We start from the raw sequence: 22,781 nt of genomic DNA, 5'->3' as shown, positions 1-22,781 counted from the left end.
ACTGCTAGTACCGCTACTACTGGCCCTGGGGCCGCTGCCGCGCCTGCGCCGCACCGCCTCCTCCCGGCGTGCTCGACGGGGCCGTGATGGCGGCTCCCTGCTGCCGCTGCCCGCACATGGGCTGAGAGGAGGGCTCGGGCTGAGAGGAGGGTGGCGGGACCATGCTGGCCCTCGAGCGCGCCCTGCTGAGGGGCTTCCTCAGCGCCGCCGAGTCCTTGGAGTGGAAGCAGGGCGACGCCTCGGCGGCAGGTGAGCGGGGAGCGGAGCGGAGCGGAGCGGAGGTGAGGTGAGGGACACGCGGTGCCCGCCTTGCTGTGGGGGTCCTGGACGCGGCTCCCGGGGGTCCCCTCGGGCGGGCACCGGGCTGGGCTGCGGGGGCAGCGCCGCTCCCGGGGGCACCCTGCTCCTGGGGGCACCGCCGCTCCTCAGGCTTCGCCCCGGGGCTGTCTCGGGCTTCCTCACGACCGGAGCGAGCGAGGCACCTGCCTGCCCGCGTGTGGCAGCGGCGAGAAGCTCCCTGCTGTAGCAAAGCGAAAAAGATGTGGAGATAAAGACTTCTTTATCTGTACCCCAGGCATATGCTGAATTTTGGAAAAGAGCTGATCTACTCAGTTCTATTTCCTTACGTTAATTCTTATTTAGCCCTAATCCTTGTACTGTCTAAGAATGTTAGGTGGTGACACTGACATCTAGCAGGTCTTTCATAGTTTCTCACTGAATGGCGTACATTTGTGTTTTTATTTCACTTTTTTTTGAAGTAGTGTGCTGTGATGAGATTTGGAGAGTGGTATTGAAGAAAACTATCTTGCCGTAGAGGCAGAAAATGGTGGGGGTTGTGATGATTTTTAATCATCGCTTCAGTGGGCCCTGAAACTAAAAGTTAAAGACTGTGACCTTGAATTTGTATGGTGTCTTATAAGAAAATAAATAAATAGAGAACCAAGAGCAGATTTTATGTGCTTACAGTTATGTTGCGCTGTTACTAGAAAGAAAAACCTTAGTATTCTTCATTAGTGTCCTCAAGGCCAAGGGTTATTCTACAAAATACAGTGCCACCTGTCTGGACGGCTGTAACAAAATGTAAATAAGTTGTCGCTTTGTGAAAGAAATTCTCCCCTAGAGCACTGATGGGAGAAAGTTTCATGTTATTTATGTTCTCTGTGAGGGTGTGATGTCAGCAAGGCCCCAGAACCATTCCTAATCTTTTGCATATGCCCTTGCAGGTACAGCTTAAAATGTTTTTCAATCATTTACCAAAAAAAAAAAAGATTACTTATATCAGGTGGCTGGTCATTGTTGCGAAGAACAAAAGTAAATTGTGGTCAGCAGGCTGGTCTGTAGAGATTAGGAATGAATGTGTGTCCATCACCATTCCTACCAAATCATCCATCGCTGCTATGGAAGTTGATTTTTGTGCTCAGTCTTCAGTTGTGTCCGAGACTGAGAGTACTTGGTTTTGCTGGGGGTTGTTGTTTGGTTAGCTTCTGTGTGCAGCTGTAGCTGGTGTGGATGTATGCCTGTGCTAGCATTAAATAGGGTAGTTTAGGCCCTAATATTAGGGTAGCTATGGTAACACTAAGTGCTCAGGAGCTGCAGTCCACAGCTGGAATCACTGGTTAATATTATGGCACGTATCCTATGCAGACCTCTGCATTTCCTCACCTGCATTACCAGCATCTGCATTAGCTGGTTGAGAACTAGTTAGTATGTCTACATGAGCTGCAGCATAGACAGGTACCAATTTCTCTAAGAATAGAAGGCGTTAACGTGATGAAACTGTTCTAGCAGACAGCTGCTGGATTGGTTGCAATGTAGCATGCTTGATGAAAGAGGGGAAGATACCTTCTGCGAACAAAGCCTGGGTCAAGAATACTTCATGAGTTTGAAGCATCTTAGGAATTAAATGTATAGCACTTTGTGAATTCTGTTTGCCTTGAAAGGATTAAGCAGAGAAACATTAATGGATTCATATCCACCTCAGTAGTTAATTTGAAGAATGACTCTATGTGCAGACTTCTCATTGAGGTAGTAAACTTACAGGAAGATAGTACTTTTCTGAAGATAAAATCATATTGCCTATTCTTTTGAATATTGTAAACATTTAAAGGAAGGGCTGTGTACTTCATGGTTATACATGGGTATTCATGGAACTCTTTAAGTATTGAACCATTGTTATTTGTTGCAGTTTCCGTGAAAGAATCCTTAAGCCTTTGAAATTGTCTCGCCCACATGATTTTACCATCACACACTAATACGAAAGGTTTTGGAGGAAGAAAACCCTCCTATGAGAATTGTCAGTGTATGTATTTGAAAGGCTATCCATTATATTTCCCCTGAAATTCCTGTGCAATTTTTATGCTTTACATTCATCTGGCAGTTTGTATTTCATTGTAACGTTAATACAAGTTCTGTAAAATTCATTTTGGATTAAGGTGACCCCCGCTACTGCTGTTCTTCAGTTTCAGTGCAACTGTCGTTTTCTGGCAACTTAAATGATGATTCCTTACTTTGAAAGGGGAGAGGTATATGTTTTGGTTGGAATAGCTCTTGTAAGATGAAGTTCTTTCAAATTTAACACTGATTTTTTTTTTTTTATTTCCAGAAAGTGGATCACTGTTGCAGTTGATTTTTGATGGGAAATATGAGGCAATATTTTCAAATTCAGCTATCCGAAATGTTTTCAGTGCATCTTCTGTGGCAGAGGAGAACATTGAAAGTTACTTGGAGAAACAGATCCTGACATACCTGGACTGTTCCACAGAGGTTGATAACGTGGAAAGGTGGAAATGATTATTTATTTTATGGAAGATTAATAGAGGCAATGTTTGATTTTTACAAAAGGCATTATTTGTTTTGTATTATGTGTCATAGAGCTGCTAAAGTTCTTGATCTGAGAGAAAAATAGAAAATTGATTTCTTGAGTTGTTCCTCCCACTTTCCTGGGGCATCTGTTCATTATCATTGTTTCTTTCACTGGATAGTGTTCTGATATGAAGGGTTGTTGAAAACACTGGCTTTGTTTATGGTGACTACCTCTGAAGCTGCTGGTATAAAGAAACAAAGAAATGTAAATTCACATTGCCATGCATCTTGAAACAGTTTGTTAACAGTTTTCTCTGAAACGTTGTGTTACATTAATGTGAATACTTGAAGTACCATGTAAAGTTACTGTAAAAGTTATGTCCGTGTTTCTGAGTCTGGTTCATAGTAAGGTTGTTTTAATATGAACTGAGTAAGTTATTTATGGCTGGTATTTATGAATTAGTTATTTTCTTCATAAGACTCACTAAGATGGATTTTAGCCTGTTCATTTTGGAAAATATTTGGAAAATATTTGGAAAAATATGACACTGAAGTCAGACTCATTAACAGCAAGAATTAGCATATGCAGTACAGTTAGAGTGAATCTATCACATTATGGATAGTAGAAGCAGAAAATTACATACATATAACTTAAAGATGAGTGTAGGAACAGGTTTTAGCAAAAGGTAGGAGAACATAAAGGTATAAAGGAAATAAGAGGAAGGTAACGTATTGCCAAGAAGCATGGCTGAATACAAATGTGTGTGTTTTAATGTGAGGCATGAAAATGAGTTTTTGCTAAAATGCCAGAGAGAAACAAGTAGTTGGCACCTCTAAAATACTGAGACTTGTTAGCAACACTGATTGTGGCTTGTCAAAAGATTATATGATAGTGTGATATCTCATGTGCTCCTGTTTTCTGATCTGGAGTGTGTAGAGATTGTTTCTGTGTATTTTGTCTCTAGGTATTTTTCCCTGTTTTTTTTTTCTTTCTTTCTTTCTTTGTTGTGCTGTTGCTTGCTGTGAAATCATCCTACCTGGAGTTTAGATGGTGACATAGTCTAGAGAAAGTTTTCAATATTGTTAACTTCTGTCTTAGAATATTTTATTCTGAATTATGCATCAATTAAAGAAAGATCTGTTGGGGTTTGAAACATCCTGAAAACTGTTAGCCCAATCCTAATCTTAATTGTTGATTGAAATTTTGTTCCTGTTCACAAATGAAATAGCCATTATGAACTGTTTGACTGCTTGAAGAAAATCATATTCTATATCATGCATTCAGTAAGACTTTATACATACATATCCTGTCACGGTGATATTTTCTTTTCCTTCTCCTCCTGTGAGTTTTTATTGGCCTGTATTTCCATTTGCAGAAATTTGTTGCTTTCCTACTGCAGACAGCAAAACAATTTGTTCCTCAGGTGCTTGTGTTCCAGTACTTTGGTCTTACAGGTTTCCTTTCCGCTCTTCAACTGTAGGCATTGTTAGAAGCCCCCTTGCCTAAAGATATGGAGGCAGAACTACAATATTTAACCTTTCAGAAGTAGACAATTTTCTGCCCAAAGTTATGTGCTGGGTTTTTGTTCAGAATTAAAAGGTGTACTTTTCAAAATGTGTCAGTGTATCCAAGGTAAAATCCATTACATAGTTATTTTATCAACCTGCAGGCCCTGTACTACTTTTCCTAATTTCTTTTGGAAAGAATTAATGCAACTTGTGCACATGACTTTTAAATGCCGATGGTGAAAATACGTGAGTTGTTGTTTTATTTATTTTTTCCTGTTGAGGGAAAAAATTCCTTATTTTTTTATATAGGAAAAATCCCTATTTTCCCTATAAAGGAAGTACAGCCACTTCTAAGTTCTAGCTGAGAAAAATCAGTAAGACACTGGCTTTCCTTTGACTTTTAGTAGATTTTTTACTATTGGGGTCTTACTTCAAATATATGCTTTTTTGCTGAACTGAGAACTGTAATTGTAGAAATTAAAAAAACTCTGCAAGTTGAATTCAGTCAGGATCAGAAAGTTGGATAATGCTAACCTTATTCTTTTAACACAATATAAACACAGTACAAAGTATGGTTTTATAACAGTGTTTAAAGAACTCTTAGGGAGTTCTTTTTGTGAAGCTAAAAGGGAGCAGCCTGAGGGCAAAACAGCTCAGACTTTGTAGCTAGATTATAATTTCTTTGGACATGTCAACTTTTCTACTTCCAAATCCATGGTTCTGTAAGGAAAATATTTAACAGTATTTTAGATTTTAGAACTTGCTGCAACTTTTTCTGCCACTTTAACTGCTTCCGTCCTTCCCCTGCCGGATGTATTTTGGTATGGCGCTTTTAACCTTCATGGATTAAAAGTGAATTCTCCCAAGTATATTTTGCAATAAACCTACAAAATAGAAGTGTTTTTTTGTTTGTTTGTTTTTATTCCTGTTACAGCTACTCAATTCAAAGGCTATCAGTTACCTTCTACAGGAAACATAGCTTCGTACTTGTATTTTAAGTCAGCAGAATTGTGGAGGAAGAAGTTATAGTGTATAAATGCTAACCAAGTGGAAGGGAAGCATCTCTTTGGTGTTGTCATGACTTCTATTTGAAGGACATGTATTTTTTCCCAAGGTAGTTTCCTTCTAGAGACCAGGAGGAAATAGTGTGCAGGACACAACAAAAATAATAGTTCAGGAGAGTTTCAAAAGAGCTTGAAAGTCTCTTATAATGTTTGATTCTTAAACCTAAAGGAACAAGGAAATGATCATGAACACTTGTTTTAATTGTCCATGTATTTACTGCTACTACCTTATTCAAGATAGTAATGACTGTCAAACTTTCCAAAACAAGTCCTTGCAATAAAGCTTGGTTTGATTTCCCAACATGTATTTCTGATACTTCAGGGCACTTAAACAGTTTGTTAACTAGTGTGCTATGCATGTTAAAAAATAAAAGTGAAGAAATTCTTGCTGTTTCTGCAACTTGCTTGCATGTATTTAAATAGGAAAAAATAACTGTTAAGCATCTCTAATTTTGTTTTGACTTCTCTTCTGTAATTTGTCTTCACATTTAAAAAAAAACAAACACACAATCTGTAACCTAATTGTATGTAAAGCATAGTCTTGCTATTGGTATTTTCTCATTTATTTGAAAAATGTAGTGTTATATGCAAATCCCTTATTTTTTTTCAAATATCAATGCTGTATCATTTCTGAGTTTGAGAAAATATAAGTAAAGCAATATGAATATTACAGTGGAATGTATATAAGCATTTGGTTTTACATCATGGATCACAATCCTACTTGAGTTGGTGTAAAGTGTTTTAAAAAAGACATGGAGAAAGTATGAGCGAGATGAATGGCTCTAAATCTAAGGAAATTAGAAGAAAGTAATGAAACTGTATAGGTCACTGTAATAAGTGGAACACTGGCAGCAGTGCCTCTCCTGCTTTTCAGGCAGCACAGAAGAGCAGTTTTAAGGCAGCACTTGGGAGGTAAGCACTTGCAGTTCTGCATTCTAAGTGTGAAGGGCAGTCAGAGACGGAATGGAAAAAAAAATCTTGGAAAAAATGAAGTGATAGGTGAGGGACGCTAGCCTTATTTGCAGGGATTAGAGCTTAGAAGTAGCATTCTGATACAGAATGAGTGTTAAGGGGACTGGAGGTTGGTCACTAGTCTGAAAATGAAGACAGCAACAAGAAAAAACAACTGATGATGACAAATCAGCCAGTGGAAAGAGAATCGCAGCCAAAGTAATGGAATTGCATATAATTTGCAGAGCCCTTCTGCATGGTTACAAAAGCATCTAGACATCAAGCAACTTTGCCTGCCATAGAAAGATTTCAACAAAGTTCCTTAAAAATACATATTTTGGTTGTAGGATTAATAAAAATAGAGTAAATGATAAAGTAATGCAAATGAGTCTTTGAAAGACTGAAGAGCTGTTGAACTGCAATGTTGCAATTGATTATTCTGTATGTTATCTTTCCTTTTAGAAGCTTTGAAGCATAATATATAACAGAATAAATAGTGCATGTGTGATTGTTTTGTGCCTAATGTTAATAATTTAGTGTGCAGTAATTGTCACTGCTTTGTTTTTGAGTTGATTGGAAGTTTAGCGGTAACCTGAGATACGCATTCAAATACTATTTGGCGGTAGATAGTTACCAGCGGAATAATGACAACTATAAAATCTAATTGTTTGACAAGAACTCTTTATACCAGTCCTTGCTCGCTAACACTCCTGAAGGCTCTGGGATTTCTTTTTTTTTTTTTTTTGATTCATGTACTCCACACCATTGTTCTACATCTTCTGTCACATTCTTGCCCACCAGCTGCTTCTGTGTGGCTTTTTCTATTTGACTTTGTTTTTTGGAGTTGTATAATGCTTTATCCCTTTGTTTCCATTTGGAGGACTCTTGCAGCTTTAAGTCCATGTTTCACAGCAAAAGGATGACAAGTTTTTTTCCACTGAGCTCCTTAAAATACCAGTTCTTATATTAGACTAGTACAGTTAGAACATTACTGTAGGTAGGAGGCATGTTATATATGTGGTATGTAACAAGGCCCGTGTTGGCATATGACTGATTATAACCCAGTAAGGTTACAAATCCCAAAAGAATCCTAAAACAAACCAAAAAGTTGTGTAAGTTTCCTAAAAATCTACACCTGTTAAATCAGCCATTAAATTCTGAGGGATTTTGCCCTGCTTTCTGCAGGCCACATAGGTTATTACTGTAGGTACATAAAGAAATAGTATCATAAGGGTATTAGATGAGTAAAATCTTGTAAATAAGAAAATTTTATACGCAGTTCCAGGAAGGCAACAAAGTCTTGTAATTCCATCTTTAAATAAAATACTATGTTTGCAATGAAAAAGCATGATTGAATGAGATAGCATTTGCTGCCGAATTATCCGAACCAGCTCTGAGGTGATACTTCTGAACTTTATGACGCTTGTTTAATCGTTTTGTTCTCACAGGGAGTGAAATTAAGCAGCTGTGTAAAAGCAACAATAAATATGCTGTTTTGGAATGTATGCTAATGCAGCAACTTTTCTTTGAAAATGCTGAAGTTTAGATATAAGAAAATACAACTGTCTGGTTGGCAAACAGCGATAATCTTCATCCTATGCTAATCTCCCACTCATATCTAATAGGCACAGCCTTAAATTTTAAAACACATGATTTAACTCTGTTTCCAAAATGTTTGTCATTTGTTACAACCATCATATTTCCAAACCATTCAGTTTCCCATGAGCATTTTTGAATTCTATATTAATTATGTTTTCCTACTGAGAGGGGGGGATTTTTAAGGCTGAATGTTTTGAACTGGTGTGAAAATTGATCAGATCTTGTAGTCCTAATTAAAAAAAATGATCTATTGCTAATTGTTTTTCTTATCTATATTGCAGGCAGAGGCTGATGTTTCTACTTGGTGTGGGCAGTTTGCAGCTTTTCGTTCAAAGCAATTGGACTGGGCCTCCCATTCAGTTACAGCTGCAGGACTTTTTGCCATCTGCATTGTTGCAGAAATTCTGTGAGGTATGCTTGAGCTGTAATAAGCTGTCCTTTTACAGTCACTTCTATTCGTGAATAACCCACTTATCCAGAGAACACATATCTGTGAGGTCCAGGGTTAGAATTAATTTCCTTGAGTGTTGATCATGCAGGCTGCTGTTGCAAGCATCATCAACTGTATAAGTTTTTAAAGCACTATTCTTATTCTAAAAGTAGTTAATGTTTGTCTACTTCAACTTAATAGATTTCTTGCTGGAAATGTTGTTTTTGGATATGGAAGATATTTATTGTGCAGCAGCATCTGCTTGAAGGACGTTTGATGTCGATAAGTTATTTGTTTTGGAATGCATTCTTAGTTGGATCAGAGAAAAATACTTGTAAATGGCTTAGAAGTTTTCCTTGGAGCAAGGTAGAAGATGGATAAAGAGGACAGTAGATTTGTATGCTAGTATCCTGCTAGGCTCGTGGATGATGCCAAGTGAATCGTGGAATTAGTAGGTCACATGAGCAGTGTAAATGCTGTAAATTGTGGAATGAGGGGAAGTTTGACAAGTAGATAAAAAGCTCCACATAAAACCTTTGCGTCTGTTACATTACTGTGGTATGTTTTTGCAGGAATAACATAACTCATGAAGTCCTGACATAGTTTCCTTTGAAAGGTTGCATTTCTGAATTACTTAGTTCAGATACAGTATCTGTCCCTTTTTTTTAACATAGATGGTTATAATTGTGGTATACTGTAGAGATGGCATGGTGTGTATATCTATAGGCTTATTTTTTTGCTTGGTTTTTGAGACCAGAAATTAAAATCTGGTCTTCTAATGGCTAAATAAGAAGGAACAGTGGAAAGCAAGTATACTAAACCTGTGCCGGTAAGAAATGAGCAGAAATATTAAAGCATACTATTTCTTAGGAAAAGAAAGTGTTCAATTTTCAACTGAAAAGAAATATAAACGAATTTCTTCCATTCTCCTTATCTGTTTATGATCTTTAATATTATAATTTTATGTTTATAATATTGAGCACATTAGATTATATTATAATATGCTTATTTGTGAGTTCTGTTTACTGAAGAATTTTAAATGTCTGTTAGTGTATTCACGCAGGCTGCAGCCCAAGATGGTAGTCATAGCATTGCCGTCAGACTATAAGGAGTTCAGACCTAGAAAACGTAATGTTCTTAACTTCTATCAACCATCCCATTTATTGTCTATATTAATGGATGAATGAGATGCTAATTATCTGTTGAATAAGGGAATGTATGTCTCCTGTTAGTTTGTCTTATGGCTGTGAATGCAATGCATTGACAGCTGTTTGCATGTGCAGAGGTGGTATTCCAGAATCTAAATCAGCAAGAGATGATAAAGGAAAACAGACATGAGCATTGCTAATTTCTAATGAGTACTGCATCAGACTTCGTTAGCTGGAAGGTTTAACTAGTTCTGCATTCAGGCAAAAGAAGTTTAGTTTTATGTATACTACTGCTATCTATAGCATCTGAAGAGTTTTTTCCAAGAGCACTAAACAGTTGTGCTAAAATATATATCCAGTTTTCTTTTGTTAAACATCTTAATTCAAAAGCTTTCATATGCTTTAAAATATTTTTATGTATATACTTTTATTTTCAAGGATTCTTAGTATATGAACACTCCATAAAAACAAACATCTCAATAAACTGACATTTTTGTGCTTCTTTTAATCCAGCTTTTCTTTCTCGCATGTGCAGATACTCAAAAAAAAAAAAGTGGGTTAAAAATACGGCTCTCATTTTCTCCATTTCTAATGTCATCTTTCATATTCTGTCATCAATACTGGTATAAATTCTTTTTTAATAAGCTTTCCACTTTTCAGACTAAAATGATCTTTTTCCCATGTCAAGGTTAAAAATAAATAAATAATGTTGTCATGTTTCTCTTAGCCTGCTCTAAGTAATATCACTAACTTTCAGCCTTCCAATGTCTCATTTATTTCAGGAATATTTGCAAAACTTATTCTTATTTTAAGAACATTTTATTGGATTAGTCTTAACTTTATGAGTTTCAGGCTATATAAGTGCTGCTACTTCTGTCCCTTGAAAGTTTCTCCTCCAGGTCAGTGACATAGTTTCTTTTCTGCCCTAGGATAACTGCTGAACGCATCATTAATTTTACTTTCTTATGAGTGTGTTAAGACTGCATAAGAACATAATTAATTTCAGTGAAGAGCAAATCATAAAATAGCCTGATTTAGATGAGTTGCTAGTTGGTGCGTCTTGGATGTCTTCCATGAAAAATATTCATGAGTATGTGTACTTTATTTCCCATCTCCCAAATTGATTCCAGCCTTACTTCTTCATAAGTTATGGTTAAATTCATGTACTCCATTAGGGTTCTGTTTTATGTTCTGAAGAACTGTTTTGTGCTTTTGTTTTAAGAGTCCATGCATACAAACAGTTCAGTAATTTCTAAACAGAAAAGCAGCTAGTGTTTTAGTTCTTAGGTGACTGAGTTTTCTAAAATTCCTTCAGGACTTTATCATTCCATTTAAATAGTCTCGCTGAGTTTTTTTATGGTAAGTGACTTCTGTTAAAGCAAGATTAAAAACAAACAAAAAAGCCTGTATTTAAATTAAATGGATTATCAGTTCTGTCTTCAAACTTTCTGGGATTAGGCTAAAACATTTTTATGATTTTACAGTAGGTGAGATAGGCTCCTTGTGTCTTGAAGTAATGTCGCTGTCTCTGTGCAGGTAAGGGAATGAAAGGTGCAGAGCTGTTTAGGTTGCAGTGTGTTTGTCCTGCCTTAAGTTTCAGAGTTACAGAGTATTGTTTGTCATCTGATTTCATATTCACAAGTAGGATATATTTGTAGCAGCTAGAAACTCCATCTGGAAGGAGATCCCAATACACTAATGGATAATACTTGTAAATAACTGGTAGGAGTCCTCCAAATACGTTTATCAACAGCTCCTGCTGGCCTTTTTGTAACTTCCAGCTTGGTTCCAAATAATGAGTTTTGAAATGCATTTGAGTAACTTTCTCCTTATGTTTGTATTAGCGCTTCTTTTATGCATGATATGATCCTTTTGTTGGAAGACTGAACTATCACCAGGCTTCCGTTGATACCAATAGCCATGTTCATAATTCATATGAAAAATACCGATGTGCTGTGTAGCACTACTGTCTCAAATCCAGTATGATCCCTTATCCTTGTAAATTTTATTAACTGGAACTGTTGGGAGTTCTTTGTGATCCAGACCTGTATTCTTTGCTTCCATTAGCATGAACTGGCCATAAAGATGAGAGCTGAACCTTAGGTTAACTCATGTGCCGTTTGAATACCAGTGACCAGCACAATGTACACTGGAGATTCTGATAAACCTCTCCCTCTTGTGGGGTATATAAGGAGGGATGGTAAAAAGTAAACGTGGAGTGAGTCTTGTAAGCAGAGGGAGTCTGCTGAAGTAGCCTACAAACTTGCAGTACATTCCCTTGCTGTGTATATGTAAAAGAAATAATTCTTAATGCTGCCATTGGAAAATTATCCCTCCTTTAATGCCTCAGCAAAGTCAGACCTTACAGGGAATACAAGCAAGAACATTCCTAACTAAGTACTCCTACGTGTGGTGCACTCAGGGAAGACTTACTTGTGCTAGCTTACCTTTATCATCTTCAGTCTGCAGCTCAGCTCTGCATCCATCATTTACGTGTTGCTCATTTGGTTAATGAAACTGGAGACAGCCTGCACCATAATCTCATTATTTCCTTTGCAGAAAGTTGGAGAGAAGCAGTTGCTAGCAAAAACAAATTTTCCCCAAAAGATGTCTGGAGTAAAGGGTGAATTCTGTTCTGAAGGACCAAATCTTCCACTAGCAACCTGAGTACATCTTCCGTTATTCTGGAAGATATATAACTTCAGCTTTGCCAGTTGCCAAGCTGTGCAGGAGTCTTCGTACTATTTAAAATCTGAGAAGCCCAGTATGTTACACTTAGTAGCTTCGTACAGGTTCATTATTTGATAATTTGTTTGCTTTTTTTCCCCTCCTTTTTTATTAATCCATCCCATGCCATTTACTTTGTCTTTTTCTACCTTTGTGTATGTCCACGCTTACCTTTTTAAGATTTAGGTGAAGCATCCCCAAGACTGAGAAAGGGATGAAGAAAGATTAGAAGGGCCAGTTCAGAGTGAGCTGTCTCTGAAACAAAAATAAAAGTGTACCAAATGCTCACTTCGCCTGTAATCATTACCATTAGCAAGAAAAGAGCATGAAGCCCCTAAACTAAATTTCTTATACTCTGTATTCTCACAGCCATTGAGCTGGAATGGCATAAGTAGTTTTCTATTGCCATTACTCAGCTGGTAACAGTTGTGCTGGGAAATACTTTTGAAATACTGTGGAAGCTGTAATAGCCAAGAGTACTGTCCAGCTTGAAGCTGATGTAGGGCTTTAGTAGCAGTTACTTAACGGGAAATGTTAACTTACTTTTTGTAAGTTGAATGCATTATCTGTACTTCGGACAGAAATTGAAGCATATGTATTTAGAGTGCATAAATACATTTGTCTGTGTTTAGCCCAGAAGTGGTCAAATGGAACCATATGCAGATTCAAAAAAACCTGGATTATCATCTCAGATATTTCTGAGCATATGTTCATAAACTCCAGTATATGTTTCTGTACTTACATATGCACACATTTCTGAGTAAAATAATCATAGGTTTTGAGTGGAGGTCTGGTGAAGAATGGAAAGACTCACAATATAACCCAGGTTTATTAGGTCTGGAACATTGTGTTAGCAAATTTTGGTTGTGTCCATTTTGAGATATGGGATTTTTTTTAGCTACATGAGATAAATATGGAAAATGTCTAATTTAAGTGCTTAGACACAAGAAGATAAGCTCTAAATTTCTTTTTTCTCTTAGCCAATGTTTTAAGGATTTTTTGTGAATTTCAGTCCAGTCTTTTCAGCCCTTGAAACTGTAAAAACTTGAACATCTACCTCTTTCATATGTAGCTGTTCCCTACCTTAAAGACTAGCTTAGGATAGTAAATTGTGTTGATAGAAATCTGCAATGATAATGCAGTCTTAAAGCACAAGTTAAAAGAACGAATGTTGATTTAGGCTTTCTTAGTAAAGAGAATGTTTGCTTCCTTGTATGGTATTTGCTTTATGGAAAAGAACATGGATTTGTTAAGATAGAAGATATCAATTCTTTCGCTCTGAGACTTGTTGGCTTATTTACTAGGCTGTGACATCTCTCTCCCTCTTTCCTCCCTCGTTATATTCCTATTAATGTTACATTAGCTGGACTGAGCTCTTCAGTGAAAGGCTTTGAAATGAGAATGTGAGATTAATTGGTTGCTGCAGTGCTTAAATGAGGGTAGATTACAATAGCATATCAAATGTGTTTTAGAAAATGGTTCTATAACAAAGCTCGTAACTTCTTTGCTTTCCCATTGATTATTTCAGTGTTGCTTACTTTGAAGAGTGAACTCAAAAAGGACGATAGGGAAACAAGTTTAAGTTAAACTGAAAACTATATGAAGTCTCCTGTTATACCTGTGCGTTTTCAAAATGAATCTTCAGAAGCACGGAGTCATAACTTCTCAAAATCAGAGTAGTTAGAGATGTTGGTAAAGCTGTTCCTTTCTGGATCATTAGAGGTGGGATGGATCTAATGTCTTTCTACATGGCCATTTTTTCTTTACAATGGTCTGACAAACCACTCGGAAATACACTTTGTTTTCAATGGTAGGATTGATAATTGAAGTGATGTCAGGTAAGAATTACATTTTGGGTGAATAACGTAAAGCCCTTAGTCATTGCCTACTAAGTAGGAGTATTTTCAATGTTAATACATGGTAAATAATGAACAAACCTAAGGAAATCAGGAAAAAAGCTTGAAAATTGCCATAAAGAGAAGCAGCAATCGTTAAAAAGTGAACTAGGGAAATAATGTGGTTTAATAACTTTTGTTTTTAATGTAATCTGTTGGTAAAGGTGTTGAAAAGAGTTCCAGAGAACTTAGTAATTACATTACTGGTTTTGTTTGAAACATTGTAATGTGATTGCAAACAAGATAGAAGTCATTTTATAGACTGAATAAAAATCTTTCTCAGGCAAGTGACTTCAGTGCAAACTGTCACTTGACTGTCTCATCTTCTGTTTCCGTCCATTCCCTTTTCTTGCCCCTTTCGTACAAACTGAAATCAAAAGCATTCATTTTTTCAGTTTGCAAAGGAAGCCATTTGAGAATGAGGGGTCAACTGATGAACTGACATCTGCTCTAGTCTGAACATAAACCATTTGAATGCTTTCAGTGGATTAAAAGGAAAAGAAGAATAGGTGATTGTCACCTGACCATCATCACTGAGAGACAGGTTTCCTGGAAAGCTACCTCAAGCCCATTAAGAAAAGAATTACTGTAGGGAACATCACAGGAAAACACCTAAAATGAGATCTAAAGGAGAGGTCTTTGTTATTAGGACAAAGGGAAAAATGGTTCTAATATTGCTATTGTGATGCCACCCCGAAAGGAAGCTATCTCTGGGGAAAGAAGATAAAACATCTTGACATCATAGGAGGAATATCTAGTACATTTGAGTGTTGTAGGATTAATTTAATAAATTTATTTACTTCTGTGATGACAAGTGGAATGGCTTTGGTTTATCAGAAGTTTTTCTCCTTAGACCAAGGGGAGTATATTACTAGAATGTATTCAGTAACATTAACTGGACATATGCATTTCAAGTGAGAGGAAATCTGAATATTTCCGATCACATTGATAAGATGTATCTGGCCAGTGAGAGGCAAGGCAGAATTTACCATGACTTGGTAAACAGTTGGGATTCAAAGATATATATCGATATGGGTTTTTTGCTTTGTTTTGAGCAGACTTTTTTCAACCTTAGATATGTGAGTAGCTGTTTTTCCTAATTTTATGATTTTGTTCATAAACTTATTCATGTTTCCTGAACACTCCCACTTTTCTTGTTCTTTCAGCCCAAAATGCTGCACGCAGCAATTTTGAAGATGCTGGTTCTAGATGCTGAATCGGTCTATACCTTGACTTCTCATCCTATCTTGCTGCTTATAGCTAGGATAATCTTCGTGAATTCAAGACACAAACTTGCATCTCTTCAGGTAAGAAGCATTATGACTGCCAGATACTCATTAATTGGTTCTCTTGTTCTTTTTTTCATACCTTATTAAGTCAGTATAGCTTCTTCCATTTCTTTTTCTGCAGCTCTGAGGTTCTTTCTTTTAAGAAACAATTCAAACAAAGTAATTACAGTTAAACACAAGTATCACTTTCTTAAACTATTTTCTCACTGTCTTCTCCAGAAAAGAAGATCCTTTAATTATCTGTAAAAATTAGAAAATTGAATAGAAAGCAACTTTTAAAAAGGCACATACTTTGTAGCATTTTTGAAGGAGGGAAGGGGGCAGGACCGACACCTTAAATGCCCTATAAAATAATGCATCATACATGCACTGTGGCCTTTTTGACAAGCTTTGGGATATCATTAACTGCTACCATATGAATTCTAGATGCCAGTAAAGTCCTCTTTTGCTTTTTTTATTGTCTTCAACCTCTCCTACAGGCATCCATGCGGAGATTGCCTTAATTCTCTGTTGTACAGAGATAATTATAATAGTACATTATAATCAGGGAGATATGAGTCTCTTCTTGAGAGGTTTTTTGACATTACTTCTTTTGTAGTTTAGTAGCAGGACTCTTTGGAACTGGGTTACTTTTAACAGCAGCATCTTCTCTATTGCATTCCAGTTGAACAGAATTTGGCTGGAGATCAAAATGCCACATGGTCCCTTTTTATGCTTGGCTGACAACATCTATTCCCAGCTGTGTCTTTGTGATGAATTAAACTGTGTGGGAGATGTTGGCTGTACTGCATTTCTGGAAGCCAAGCTCTTCCATCGTTTTCCCTGTTATTCACAGATGAATGCTGTTGAATTTCAACAATTGGGTCAGTCAGGGAGGGAGAAAATGTACCTGGTATAGAGAATTCCCTTGCTGCCTCCCCCCAGACTGACATAATTGGGGGCCTCTTTCTACCAGTGGAGGTTCAATTACTTGTGGTTACATTAAGTTTGGGTGGTAATCTAATGGCAGTAACTGATAAAAAGTACTTTTGTCAGCAGGTCAATGTAACAATTAAAGCTTAATTCATTCTTTCTCATTTCATCCAAATTCAAAGGAAAGTTTCATAATAACTTTGCTTTTTAGGTTTAGTGCAAATGAATTTAGAGTAGGATAAAACACCCTGAAATCTATTATCTAAAGCGTTAGTAAAGGCCCGTTAGGCCCGTTATATTTAAAAAATGTTACTGTCTATAGCATATTAAGCGTTTGACAGTAATCAAAAAGTATTCTTAACTTGGATTCCAAAAAATAACATTGCTAATTAAATACTATGCAGAGCTCAGGTGGCTTACCTGAAACTTTATAAAGGCATTCTGTGGTTCTAAGATTTTTGAGTGGCAGGCATCAGGCCTCAGGAAATTGTATCATTGAGCTGAGTACTCAGTTGCATGGGAGATAAGTACTTCATTATATAAATTTAAACTGAAGTCATTTGAAACTTACTTCAGTTGCCTTTAGGTTTCTAAGTAAGTGATGAAATACTGGGATTTGACCTTTTTCGCAAAGTCTTTTGATTGTGTGCTTTTATTCTATTCAGCTTGATATCAGAAATCATCTTTCATTGCATTTTGAAATAGATACTGTTATTCTTTTTGATGGTTCCTTTCTAGGGACATTACAGTCAACTGCATGTGATTGGTTTAGATGATTTTACTTGAATTATGTTCAGCTTTTAGGTCTGATGGATGTAAGCATACTTGTATAAAAAGTTCAGAAGATAGGTGCCTTTGAACAGCACTTTTATGTCTGTTTTGACAAAAATGATTGGAGTGCTAACAGTAACAGAATAGCTAGTAATCATTAGAGCCTATGTAGAGGTATGCCCTACGTTCACAGATGATTATCTTAAGTATAATTTTGAGAATAGACTGTTATCCATGAGCTTTTCCATGCATTTCCATCTGGTGCAGATAGGCCGGGATAAGATAAGCTGGGGAGCTTATGTTTTGTGTATACAGCTTTCTAAAATGAATTATTTCCTAAGCTGTGATCTAGCTCTGCTGTAGAATGATTGCTTAGATCTGAAGTATTTGTCTTTCTCAGATTCCACATACAAACATTAATAATTTTAATTGTGATTGTAAGGCATTCTCATGAGCACTTCTCGGTCTCCTTCCTACCCTTAAATAAAGAGATACGAAAAGATTTGACTGAACAGGAAAAGTTGTATAGAAGGGCAACACCGGATGGCCAGAGATACTGTACTGGATGGCTTCCACATGAAAAGTGACTAAGTAGTCTAGGAGTCTTCAGACTGGAAAGATTACTGAAGAGTGAAATCATGGCTGTTTATTAAAATCATGAATATGACATGAAAGAAGAGAAGTAGGGAACAGCTTTTTATTTATTTATTTATTGTCTTTTTCTGTTACAAGAATTCGGAGTTATGAAAAACAAAGTAGCAAGTGGCTGGTCCAAAATAAGTACACAGAGGTATTTCTTTTATCTCCTGTTCACAAAGTTTCTTGCCAGATTGTGGTCATAAAGATCTGCTGGGTTCAGAGAACAGGTAGAGAAATTAACAGAAGCAAAGCCCATCAAACTCTGTTAGAGCATTGTAGAGCTGCTTGAATATCTTCATCTTTATGCTAGGTCACTGCCCACTTTTTACATAAGCCAGCTATTTTAGTTGGTTTTATTTTTTTCTAGAAATGACCATCTAGTAGATAAGTAAGTCTATATTTTAAAGCCACTTTTTCATAAAAAAAAATAAACCTGTATTTGTTGTTCACTTGAACTATCCTTATTTTCTTTCAGACATTACCTTGGTGGACTCTAAGATGTGTGAATATTCACCAGCAGTTGTTAGAGGAGAGATCACCTGAGCTATTTACTCTTGCCCAGACGTGTATAAAACAAAGTATGTTTCTAATTATGTGTTTTGCTTGCCCACAGCATCAATTTTAAAATATCTTTGTGGGATGGGAGTTTTCGTGTAACTACAGAGAGTGGAGAAGGACGAGAATTGACTTAAATTGACATGGATTTCTGTGGCACATGCTGTTCTTGAGACTGTAAGATGAAGATGAGAATGTGATTGCAGGCAAAGGTTTTCTATTGATTTCCTATGCAGATTCAAGATTTGAGTTGGATATTTATTTCAAGAGCAATATTCCAACTCAGCTTTACTGTAAAGTATAAAAGAATATTAAACTTTTGTTTTTTCTTACTCTAATAGCGGTTCTGAGATAAAAGACTTTTTAAAGCTTTTTTTTTTTTTAATGGACATACCTTTTATACACTTGAGTGTGTGTTTATAAATGTGTGGAGGTTTGCTTTAAGCATAACAGACCTCCTCTGCTGGTATTTTACATGTAATTTTAAAATTCTCCTGGACTGTATCCTAATAGCTTTTCTTTTTCTTGGTTTGCAGTGGCAGAAGCAGAAGCTTTCTTCACAGGCAGTGAAGGCTGTCACTTAGCAGTTCAGTTCAATCTTGAGTGTGCCTATACATTTTTGTATTACTATGAGTACAAAAAAGCTAAACAATGCTTCAATACAGCCAAAAACATAACAAAACTGCAGATTAATCTGACAGGTAAGTTTGCTTGTACAGTCTGTGAAAGTTGATTGGTTGGACCAAACTAACTTGTTTTTTCTTTTTTTAACATGTCCAAATAAAGAAATGTATTTTGAAAATTCTTGACTTCTTAAAGGTTTGTCTTAAGAATTAGCATAGCTTGGAAGAAGGAAGAGAAACATACCGTCCAGTTACAATGTCGTCCTTAACATGAGTGTCCGAGCAGCTGTAGTATTACAGTCCTTCCTTGTTGTATTTCATCAGTCTATCAAATTCTAGGTCTAGTTGTGTCTGTTATAGGACTCCTAAAATTAGTTGGTGTGGTTGTGGTGGTGAATACATATTTGGGGTTGCTATACACTTACAAAGAAGTCTGCATGTTTATATGATGAAGTCATTTTATGCCACTAGTCTAGATCTGTTCCATGTAAGTTGCATTTAAAAGTCACTTTTGAAACTGTTGTCACCACAGAAAATAAGTAGAAAAGAAAACAGAAATATCAAGGATTCAATCAGTATAGAGATCTTAAAATTATCCTTTCAGAATCTATTCTCTGGAGTCCCAAAGATCAGATTGCTGCACTTGTAACTTTGTTTAAAATTCCATGTATAGATGTAGAAAGGTTTGGCCTGTCTGGTTCTGCTGAGTAAACAAAATGACACAAAATGCACAATTTTCTTGTGTGAGAGCTTTAGGTTCTGTCTGGGAAGAAATGGAAAAAAATGTGCATCCATTTTTTTCTATAAAATTGTTAGTAGAAAGGATCAAGGAAGTGAAACTTGCAGCCCCCTTATCAATTACACCACTGTAAAAAAGCTAGCTATTCCTTTATATTTAGATTGGAGCTATACCTGCTTCTGCTTATGTCCTTAACCAATTTAATATTTAATTAAAAATAAATTGGAATTGTTGTAGAACTCCATGCTCATTTACTCAAAGGTTCTAAAGATTAACTGAAAAATCTGTCAAGAAAATCTTGTGGCATAATATTTTGCATAACTATGATTGAATTGATTATATTTGATGATATCTGTCTAAAACATAGGAAAAAAGGTGGGATCGATTGAAATATAATTAATTTAAATATGGAAATTATTCCTATATGTGACATACTGTATGTGTGACATTTGCTGCAAAATAGATAATATAAGCTGGTTTTGTTTAAAATTAACCCAATTTTTATTGTTTTTATTTAAAAGATCAGTGTCTGTGATGATGATCAGGCTATAAAAATTCAATAAACTAAGAATAGGTAAAATTGAAGTGCCGGATGGCTATGCAGCTGATATTCCTCAAGTTGCTTGAGGAGTATGTTCTTTTCTTTAAAAGAGATTATTCATCTAAAAACTAATTATCTCCATAAATCTAACCTAGGGAAAAGCTGGGTTTTGGAGGGGGAGGTGGGTGGCTGGTTGGGGGGTGAGAGGGAGCTATGGAATTATTTGCATTTTTAATGACTATACCAAGAGGTTACGCTAGTCCCAGAGAGAGATTACAATGATACAGTCTTAAAAGAATGTTGCTGTGAAATTCCTAAAAGTTCTGTGCCTTATCTCCATAAATATATTAGAATAGTTATGAAGGATGTCTAACCTGAAAGCCAGATGAAATGAACTGAACATGTGGGAATTGTTGGCATTCTAGACAAATTCATTTGACATGCATATTTTGGGTAAATGGAAGGAATGTTACATCATCAAAAATGACTTTGCTTTGCTGTAAAAATTCAGCCTCTATCAAAGATATTTTTATGGCTTTGGGAAGGAATTTCCATTTTAGGAAAAGATTTTGAGAGTTTTTCATTCTTCTGGGATTGTAATCCTTACTGACTAAAGATTTTATTACGGCATGGGAATTTATGCTGCTTTTATAAAGAACTTAGAACCAGTATTTTTTGCAAGTTATTTTAGAAATGCGTGAATAAATCATAGTTGTTCTTGGCTTGTGTATTTTTTAGTCCCAGTAATCCAGGTCTGTCCCGTATTCATCATTTATTGAAGAGCATCCTTATATCCCTCACAGCAAGTCACAATCACCAATAACTACAAAACAGTTGTCAGTGAAAGACTGTAGTCCTTCTCGCTTACAAATTTACTAAAATGAGCGGTGGTAATCCAAAATAAATTTAAAATGATCAGATACGAAGGATTAATAATGCTAAACCCTGAAATCCACATATTGTCCATTTACTGTTTTCATGCCCAGTAATGGGCACTTTTAATATAGGACAGAAAGTAAAATCTCTGATGTGTAGATTCCCTATTTCTTTGTGATTCTTTCTGGTGGTATAAAGCAAGCAAAATTTTCCCCCAACTTAAATACATAATAATCATTTTGATCTGGAAAATGTGTGTTTTCCTTGTAATACTAAGGAATTCTTTGCTTAAAAAAAAAGAAAGAAAGAAAGGTGGGGAGCTATCTCAGAGTGTGAAAGCATTGCAGCTTCTACTTGGTAGTGAGTAAAATTTAAAATTTATCAGTAACAAACGTAGCTTTGTGAGTGCTTTTTTATCTGTTTAAGCAATAAGGCATAATAGGAAGTGAATTACAGCATAATGGGTTACAAGCATTATTAAAATTGAGAATTGAGTGGTACTGTGTAAAATTAGTATGAATCATTGCCTGGTCTCTATTCCTACCCTGACCGCCCCAATGTGATTGTAAGGTGCTATTTTTAGAACCATTTACTTTCCTTCATAAACTGTTAACACGGGACTTTCCCATTAAAAGGGGTGACTGGCAGAAAAGGAGTAATCAGTTTAATTACTCATTTCCCTAATGCTCTCCTTCCACCTCCTGGAAGAAAAAGGAGCGAGTGCTATTACAGCGTGTGTGCCAGACGATTCTTACTGACAGTGGCCTCATCCCTTGGCATTTGCCCACTGAACACACGAGCAGTCAATCGTCTTTATGTCAAAGTTCTCATGTACTGCAAATTTTCAAAACGATAATGAAATTAAAAACTTTTTATCTCAATTGGCTCTGCAAAAAAGAACAGTGGGTCAGTATTCAGTTCTCCTTTTCCTTACATTTGATTTCACAGTTCACGTTACCAGAGCGTTGTATCATAGTAAACAAGCAAACCTCCAAATTTTGTAGTTTTTAGCTCTATTTTGGGAGTGGATAGGTCTCATTATTTTTAAGTTACTGTTCTGAAATTGTTTTGTGACTTCCCTGATTGCAGCGTGGAAACAGGTTGCTAATGGAAGTACAGCTATTTTTTTTCTTTTCTATTTGGTATAAATGTCAGTTGCTATCCTAAAAACTTATTAAAAGTTGTCTGAGTGTCTCATAAAGAACTGAAGAAAGAAATGTTAAGATGACTTTCACGTAGTGCGTTTGAAATATTTCAAATATTTAAATATTTAAAATATTTCAAATGTAGCTGTAAACTGTACAACTGTAGCTGTAAACTACAATTGCAAAAACAATCATATCCATTAAAACTAGTTATATGAACTTCAGTAACAGCAAGCAAAGGTGTTTCCTTGAGAAGAATTTATTTGTAAACTATCTAGTTAGTGCAATAAAATGTAAAGGAAAAGATGCAAAACTGAAGGAAAATTCAGAATTTGTATTTCCTCCCAGTTTTTCTTCCATCATCCCACATTTGGTTCGGGCATCTAACTCATGTGCTTAAAAAAACGATGTAGCCCTAGGAAAAAAAGTGAATGGGCTTTGAAAAATACCGTCCATCTTGTGATCATATTTTCCCAAATGTTCTACCAATCCACAGAAGCATTCAGACACTGAACTGTTTCCATCTGGAAACTTTGTTGCTTTATAAGACATTAGGAGATTTTTAT

General features: G+C 36.2%; 1 protein-coding gene across 2 annotated transcripts in view; it reads left to right on the top strand.

Annotated features, from left to right (window-relative positions):
- The first annotated feature begins 25 nt into the window (after positions 1-25).
- TTC27 (tetratricopeptide repeat domain 27) overlaps positions 26-22,781 on the top strand; it is a 113,408-nt gene continuing 90,652 nt past the window's right edge. For both annotated transcript variants that reach the window (XM_066993896.1, XM_048047746.2), the window contains exons 1-6: positions 26-249; positions 2,603-2,780; positions 8,207-8,336; positions 15,292-15,432; positions 18,212-18,314; positions 18,828-18,992. In XM_066993896.1, coding sequence (XP_066849997.1) covers positions 162-249; positions 2,603-2,780; positions 8,207-8,336; positions 15,292-15,432; positions 18,212-18,314; positions 18,828-18,992 — 805 coding nt within the window. In that variant the 5' untranslated portion in view covers positions 26-161. The remainder of the gene's footprint in view (positions 250-2,602; positions 2,781-8,206; positions 8,337-15,291; positions 15,433-18,211; positions 18,315-18,827; positions 18,993-22,781) is intronic.

Source organism: Anser cygnoides, chromosome 3 (genome assembly GCF_040182565.1).
Source record: "Anser cygnoides isolate HZ-2024a breed goose chromosome 3, Taihu_goose_T2T_genome, whole genome shotgun sequence".
Classification (NCBI taxonomy): Eukaryota; Metazoa; Chordata; class Aves; order Anseriformes; family Anatidae; genus Anser; species Anser cygnoides.
Note: the sequence above shows the minus strand (reverse complement) of the source record. Positions and strands in the feature narration are given on the sequence as shown.